This window comes from Pygocentrus nattereri, chromosome 19, assembly GCF_015220715.1.
Source record: "Pygocentrus nattereri isolate fPygNat1 chromosome 19, fPygNat1.pri, whole genome shotgun sequence".
In the NCBI taxonomy this organism is placed as follows: Eukaryota; Metazoa; Chordata; class Actinopteri; order Characiformes; family Serrasalmidae; genus Pygocentrus; species Pygocentrus nattereri.
Genome location: NC_051229.1, coordinates 21,185,940 through 21,194,412, shown reverse-complemented (window position 1 = coordinate 21,194,412; position 8,473 = coordinate 21,185,940). Strand labels below are relative to the sequence as shown.

General features: G+C 37.4%; 1 protein-coding gene across 1 annotated transcript in view; it reads right to left on the bottom strand.

Annotated features, from left to right (window-relative positions):
* Positions 1-5,010: 5,010 nt before the first annotated feature.
* atp1a2a (ATPase Na+/K+ transporting subunit alpha 2a) overlaps positions 5,011-8,473 on the bottom strand; it is a 46,924-nt gene continuing 43,461 nt past the window's right edge. The window contains exons 22-24 of the mRNA XM_017699155.1: positions 7,952-8,053; positions 6,628-6,719; positions 5,011-6,526 (exon numbers count right to left, since the gene is read on the bottom strand). Of these exons, the coding sequence (XP_017554644.1) occupies positions 6,498-6,526; positions 6,628-6,719; positions 7,952-8,053 (223 nt within the window). The 3' untranslated portion in view covers positions 5,011-6,497. The remainder of the gene's footprint in view (positions 6,527-6,627; positions 6,720-7,951; positions 8,054-8,473) is intronic.

Sequence of the window (8,473 nt, the reverse complement as noted above, 5' to 3'; positions counted from 1 at the left end):
TTCCTGACTGATTAGTGTGCTGGAAATGTTGCAAAGTGAATTTCAGGCATGATTTCAAGAGCTTCATGCCCATGCGAAAGACATTCAACTTTCCCAGAAACTCTTGCAGGAGATATTGATTGTGTCAATTCACTGTACCAGCTAGAATTGGAAGAATTACAAATTTTTTAAAAAATCTCAAAGACACATTCACTTTGATTGATTTCTATGCTTTTCTCCCCAATGAGAAAAAACATGCACTCAAAATGACAACCATTTTTTGGAGCACCTCTATCTGTGAGCAGGTTGAAATACCTCAAATCTCCAACCAGATCCAGACGGACTGATCCACACTTGCATCACCTTTCATGATTGGCAGTAACAAACATGGAGCCTGACGTTGACTGTCATCACCTCCAAAGTCAGGCACACAGCTCACACTGATTTATGGAGACACACTGTCTGAGGTAGGATAATGGAATTGAAAAATATTAAACATGTCTACATCACCCTGAACTACAAACATACATAATGCACAAATACTACATCCATTATGACATTATGATAAATGTTTTTTTCTGTATGTTTCCTTTTTCACCCACAGTCTGATGCCCTGGAAAAACTGAAGAACAGTGAGCTGGTTTGAAGACCTCTGTCTTAGACAATACGTAAACCAATAGTTTTAAACTTTCTGCTTGTTATGTGCCTTTTATGGAGCCCTGCTGGTGAAATCCTGTATACCGTTGTTGGCGGAAGAAAACCTCATATCTCCAAAACAGTAACTTTACAGGAAAAGGATAAAACATACTTTTACTTTTAATGTGTCAACAATGTAAAGGGCAATAGGCATTTTCAAATTTTGTCAAAAACTGAAAAATGACAAAAATGAAGATAAACAGCAATAAATAAAAACAATTCACTATGTTTTGGCCACAACTTAGTAAGGCATGGGAATGAGATCCTAATGCAGTCGTTGCCAAGTATCTGCCATAGTGTAACGTTTGGAAGCGATGAGGAGGCGGGCGCATGTGTGGAGATAAGCGAGATTTATTCGGGGTAAATCCAGATTCGGGGTCAGGACAGTCCAGGGTCAAGGAGACTACATGGAGAGATCGGGGTATAGACATAATAAACAGAAACAGAGAACTACACATCAAACAAAGACCAGCAAGGGACTAAGGAAAACACAGGGCTCAAATACAACAGGGATAACGATGGTTAACAAGACACAGGTGGAAAACAAGTGGTTACATCAGGGGCGAAGTCAAGAAACAAGGGGGCAGGACAGGGAAGAATCAAAACAAAAAAGCACATGGACAAGTAAACAAGAGCACATGACTGGGAGGGGCCAATTGTGACACATAGTATATAAACCAGATAGAAAAATAGCTTTGTCCAGTGCCGATTCCTGGTTATAAATATGCAAAACAAAAGTACTTATCACATTTACTAATTACTAAGTACTAATTTACAGCTATACTATATACAATCATTCACACACAGAATACTACAGATAATTATATCCATGCCAAGCTGGTTTACTGAGATCCAGTATGCAGTTCCAAACTACTCATACATAAAACATCTTTATAATCATAAACTCTTCTATCTTCTTTATCTCTCTCACTCACACACACACACACACACACACACACACATACATGCACACACACACACACACACAGAATTTTATCTCTGCATAACAGTGATAATTTAGATATCACAGATACAACTGGTGTTGTTAACATTTGCTTCTTATTAAGTCCTTTGCTTATTTTCTCATTATTATTTTTTCATTATCTGACCGTTGTTTGTTTGTCTGTATGTTTAGGCTTATGCATCCCCCTTAATGAATACTTTGCAAATTAAAATAAAGCTTTAATAGTCCTCCGATGAGGAGGGGGTGGCAGTCCAAAAAAAAAACCAACAACACAGGATTAATAAGACAAATTTAAGAACTATGAAACAGAGGGCTAAATGAATATCCAGCCACTTTAGCTCCAGGGAGATGCTTGGCGAGTGCAATCATCTGTCTACTTATAATCAAAAAATAAATGCAAAAAGTCCTTATGCTGAGAAGGCCAAGCCTGCATGTTAGTAACTTTAAGGCTACCAGCCATTCACAGCATGACTTCCACACATTTAGGCTGGTCTGCCAAAGAGTAGAGTGTCTGCAAAAATAATTCATAAAAAAAAACCTCCCAAATATTTCAAAATGAGTTTTACAGTAGAATGAGGTGTAAAAGTTAAAAGAATATCACTAAAACTGAAACGCAAAAAGGGATGAATAAACGATTATGTATCAAGCAGGAAGTAAGAAATGGTCCTACAAATGTTCTGATAATGGCACATAACTTTTTGAAGACTACTTTCGACATTGTGAAGTGCCCAAAAGGGCTCTGTATAATGTGCTTTTAGAATCGTCTGGTGTATTTGCATTCCTAGATGCAATTAGGTGCATTAGGTGGGCCATTGCTCATCCTGCTCAGCGTCTCTGAGCTGCAATCAATCATAAAAAGATGGAAATTGGAGATTATTCTACTTAAAGCAAAATCTGATTTAAATCCCTCCATCTTGCTCGTTTCGATGCAGCCCCTAATCACTGGTAGCCTACATTATCTAAAGTTTCTTCTCATAACTGAAGTGGATGGAAAGCAGTGTTTTGAGATGTCTTCACCATGGCTTTGGAAGCCTCCCCTAGCCTTTTTTGTTGGTAAATACCAACATATTTAAATGGGCAGGCTCAAAAAGAGTAATCCATTCCTAATTCCATGCTACTCCCTTAACACATATATTTTGTTAGCCACAGGGGATGCTGGAGTGCTCATGGAGCGGAAGGCAGAAAAACACCCTGGACAGGTCACCCTCCTATCACAGGGGAGACACATAGATTTGCACATTCACACTTAGGGTCAATTTAGCATTTCCAGTTCACCTGACTGCATATCTTTGGATTTTAGTTTTGTATGGACTGTGGGAGGAAACCAGAAATCCACAGACATTAGGATGAACAAGCAAACTTCACACTTGATTCCCTACCAGAGTATCAAACCCAGGCCCTTCTTGCTGTGAGGCACAGCACTACCCACTGTGCCACCTCCTTCTGAACACTAACAAATAAATGATGAATAATTTATTTTTGCATCAAGCTATCCTACCTAATAAATATTTAATTCATGAGCGTTGTCTAGAACCAATTAGATAACCTCATTTTAGTTTTGTGTACCACAAGCCCCAGACTATGCATTCTGGTAGAAACATTCAAAAATGCTCTTTCATAAAAAAAAGAAGATAAATAAATAAATAACAGTTCTAAAAAATAATAATAATAGTTTTGTAGCAGTGACATGCAGTGACTCATGTAACCTGCTGTGATATCACAAAAAAGGCAGCCTTTTGTGCCCAGGGGCCGATAACTTGATCTGGGCCTGCTTGCACATTTCTTTCTATCACTGTGATTAGAGTGCAACACTCTACAGCAATCTGAGTCCATTTGTTTGAACTTATTGAACTTATTTGAACTTCTTGTTTGAACTTGATGACCATCAAAACAACTGCTGTAGACAAACTACAATAAATGACCTGCTGCTTTATTATTTACTGCATGGACAAGCCTTTATTACAGTCGCTCTTTCAGCATTGTTTGCCAGAATGTGTGTTATTACAGTCTGATATTGAAATTAAATATGTCTATAGCTGAAGCTCACAGTGGGATCTCTCTACCATCGTTTTCACAGAATTGACTGAAATAATGCACAATGCAAAAACATTCATAAAACCATTAATGCTGCAACAATGGATAAACAACAAGTTAAAACAACAACAAAAAAATAAAGTCACAGTGAAGCATTAAGGGACAATCTAAAAGCAGCAACTCATATTGCAGAAACATTAAGATATTATGTCTAAAGATTTAAGGCACTTAAGAAAAAGGGGGATACCTGGGGGATGTGACTAAATAAAGCCATATGTTAAAATTGTTTATCTTTGAGTTACAGACATTGATAAAGATTTGATAAAATGCAATACTGAATACGGACCACCATGCATACTGATTAAGTAAGAGCCGGACTGTTTCAGCTGAGCTAACAGGGTAAACAGGGGTGTTCAATCCAACACACTTGGCTTTATTATCCAGAGGCCCTTGAAGGCCTTCATTACCTAGATTAGGTGTAATAGACTATAGTTGGAACTAAATTCTGCAGGGTGGTAGATCTCCAGGAACAGGATTGGGCACCCCTGGGCTAAAAGATAGCTAACAGGCTAATCAAGTCCTCCCTTAACATTACAGGCTTTTATTTAGAGTACTTATTATATGATTCACTGTAAAACTGCATGACTGTAAAATTTCAGTGTAATAAAAGCACAGAGTATGTCAACAGAATGTCCTACATTATACAAATGCCACTGTTTTCGTTACATCTGCCTTAAACAGTATTAAACCCAGGCTGCATTTCTAACAGCTTCTTTCTTCCTATATAGCTATAAAATTCTAACATCTGAGTATATGTGAACATGCACCAGAAGAGGGTGAAGTCATATCTACTACGTAACATGGGGTGTACAACAGTGTTAGTGTTGCTAATATTAGACTGGAAATTGCATAGAGGAGGGGAATGAAAATTAGCTTTGTCATCATGGTTGTAATTTGCAAAAAACTACTTGAAAAGTGAAGCTATGATATGTTCATTATGATGATGATGGCTCACTGAATGTTCTTGTCCTCTTTCAGTAGTTTATGATTGCTTGGCAAAAGTAAGGTACTATAAAGGAACTTGAGGCAGAGCATTACAGTGATTTTATCACAAGTATGGAGGTTGTGGTGTACAGCCTTTCATGGCTTTATCAAATAGTTGTGTAATGGCCCTATGGAGCCCTGCTGGTGACATCCTGTACAAATAAATAAAAATAATGCATGGCCACACCTTATTAACACATGGGAACGAGATTCTAATGCATGGCCATGACTTAGTAAGGCATGGGAATGTGATAACTAAGTTGTGGCCACGACTTAGTAAGGCATTAGGATCTCATTCCCACACCTTACTAAGTCGTGGCCATGACTCTATTATCTTGTTCCCATGCCTTACTATGTTGTGGCTACGCATTATTTTGACTTAAACAGGATGCCAAAAGAAGGGTTCTATTTACGCCTGTCATGTTTTATCAAGTGCACAGTGCTAAATACGGGTGTGAACGTGGCCCAATATAAAATAAAATAAAATATAATGCACTGCCATAGATGAATCTCTGTATTGTTATTAATGATTTTGAATGCTTCTTCAAACAGTTTCAAAATCTGCTAGTCTTGTCACTGAGGTCAAAAACATTTGTCACGCTGATCTTTCAAAACAGTTATTAGGCTAAAAAGGCATTGTAAAGGGAACAATGCATCAATTATGAAAATTCTCACTGACAGACTTTCATGTCTAATAATTGCAGCCCAATTTGTTGAACTAGGTGTGTTAGAGCACATACAAAGAACAAAAGCAAGGCATCTACAACATACAGCTCTGACATTGTACATGAGGCCCAGACAACATATTTTGGGCCTAAAAAAATAAAACAGCTAGTTATATCACTGATGCTTACTGCATTCAGTACATACACATCAGATACAATGTACTCACACAACACTTAAACACGTTCACACATTCTAAGGCACTCACAGAACCTAGCACACTTCTCATTTTATAGACAGTACTGTTCAAAAGTCAGAGACCATGCTTCATTCATTTAACTTCCAGTCATGATGCCATTAAGCACAAGTTATACATTTTTAAAGAGATTCAAAAAGTGGAGTTCAAAAAATGATTAAAAGATTTAGGGGAAATGGACTCCTAACAATCATGCAAAACCTGGTAGACCACCACAACTGCCACCATCAGATAAACAGCATATAGCTTTTGTCTATGAGAGACTGGAGAAAGTTAAGCTCCAGTCTTGCTTCAGATCTGCAGAACACTCAGCTGTTTTTGTCCATCCTTTCACTGTAAGAAGGCAACACAGTGATATGAGTCGAAAGCAGTACCTGTCAAGGAGCTGTTACTAAGAAAGGAAACAGACAAAAATTTGCTGTAGAACACTGAAACTGGACACCTGAGATAGTAGTCTACTTATTTGGTGTATAAGAAGCAGAAAATGCAACCAACTTCTAAGCCTGAACTGTGGAGGTGTGAAAAATATCCCTACAGATTTCTTTAAAAAAAAAAATACTGAAAGATATTATGTTCAGTTGTTGAGGCGTCTGTGTAATTATCTGTTAAATGTTTTTTCCCGACACAAAAAAATGAGTTACTTGTGTTTAATGACTGTTTTGACTGGAAATTGAACAAACTAAAGGATGGTTTCTGACCTTTGCAATTAAGATAATGATTTTTTTAAAATTACAATTTATACATACATACTGATTTACATGGTTTTGTCTCAAACCTATGCACACACCCACCCAACTACCCACGCTACACACCCACACCCACACAAAAGCACTCATGCTCAGTGTTAGTGTATATTTATGATCAATAGTATGTTTCTTTTTCCACCCAACCTGTAAATAAAACAGAGAAGATACCATTCAATAATTTTGCATTTGTGAGTGAGCACTCTAATAATAATTCAATTAATTCATTACAAAAAAAAATCTCTCACCTCCTGGCCTTCTCCTCAGAATGAACTTGCGGACTTCATCATAGATGAAGATAAGGATGCTATATGGCAGGGCACAGAACCACCAGTAAACCCTGCAGAAACAGAGAGAGCAGAAGAGGGAGTGAAGAAAAAGCCAGAAGGAGGGATAGAAGAGGATGAGAGTAGGTCTTGGAGATTACATCATCCTATGATAATGCTTCAAAGGTAATAATGGTGATAATTGTAATCAGAATTTAAAATAATATTTGCATGTGAATATATATCATATACAAAATATTTTTATGGAGCTTTAAGAAGCTGTTGGACTATGGTGAGAGTGAGACATACTAAATGAGGAACTTTCTAAGGATTTTCTGTACGGCTTACGTGTCCCAATGAATAGAATTATTAAACTATAATACTTCATGGTTTTCCAAACACATCAAATAGGCACTACATTATAACAATGGAAAACACTGTGTTTTTCAATAAGCATTTAAACATGTATCTGGAACTCACTAATTTACTCAAGCACATTTAGTAGTATATTCTTCATCTATTAGCATGCAAATCGCCTTTGTGTGCGTCATTTACAGAGAAGAAACAGCATGTGTCCACAGCAGCAGGGGCTCATGAATACATGAATACAGGAGAAGATCAAAAAAGAAGAAAGAACAAAAGTGACAGGGCCCTGTTACTAAGTTATTTGAGACCATTCAGAGTGAATGAAGACTAATAAGTCTCTATGATTGGTTATTAATTTGGTCAGTAGCTGCTCTGTATGTCCAAAAGTAAGTCAAATCAAGTCAAAGTTTATTTATACAGGACTTTTACAACAGAAAAATCCAGGTCCAAGCCCCCATGACAAAGGGAATGGCGACTATGGCAAGGAAAAACTCCCTAAAAGCAAGAGGCTCAAGGCTCAGAAAGGGAACCCATCCTTTTCTCTATGAACATAGAATAAGGTTTTAAATTATACAGGCGTTTAACGGCATAAACACAGCATATATAATCTACATAATAAAGCATTGCCTATAGAATGGGATTCTCTGGAGCAGTCGCACATGAACCTAATATCACTATGCCCAATGCCAAGCATCAACTAGAGTGGTATCTCTGGAGTGGTGTTTGTGATCCAACATCAGTACCTGACCTCTCTAAGGCTGTTATGGAACACAATCAAATCCTCACAGCTAGAGTAAAGCCTTCCTAGAAGAGTAGAGGCTGTTGTTGCAGCAAAGGGGGACAAACTCCCTAATAATACACTTCAGAAGAAACGTTGGATGAAACTACAATCCTCTCGACATATAGTGTATGTGTGTAGATGTGTGTTTGTGTGCCTTACTTGAGAGGGTACATGCGCAGAGCAATATCCATTCCAGGGCAGTAGGACAGGAAGGCAGCGAGAGCCGTCTCAGCAAACAGACCAAAGATGAGAATTTTATTCCTACAGGAGGACAAAGATCTTTCAGGATGAACAAACCTAACTCAACAACAATGAAAAGTGACTGACAGTGAAGTGCTTTTTTCCCTGCCTCAAAATTTAGGAGGCACCTTGCTTTCTTTCTTTTGAAATGATCAGAATCATGTTGAACTTTTCTTTCACCTCTTCCACTTTGACCTTAAATGTTTTGCTGACTCTATAACTTAATTATGCCTATTTTATTAAAACAAATGATTGAACATTCCATTTTGTGACCAACACAAAAGATAATAACACCATCAAAACATGTTTAAATGTTTCAGTAGTGAGTTTTGAGCGTATCTCAAAAATGCCAGTGATACAGTTCAGATGTACCCACATGAAATCATGATATTTTATTAAAACACAACAAAAGTTTTCCCAGTGAAAGTTCTTAATATTACA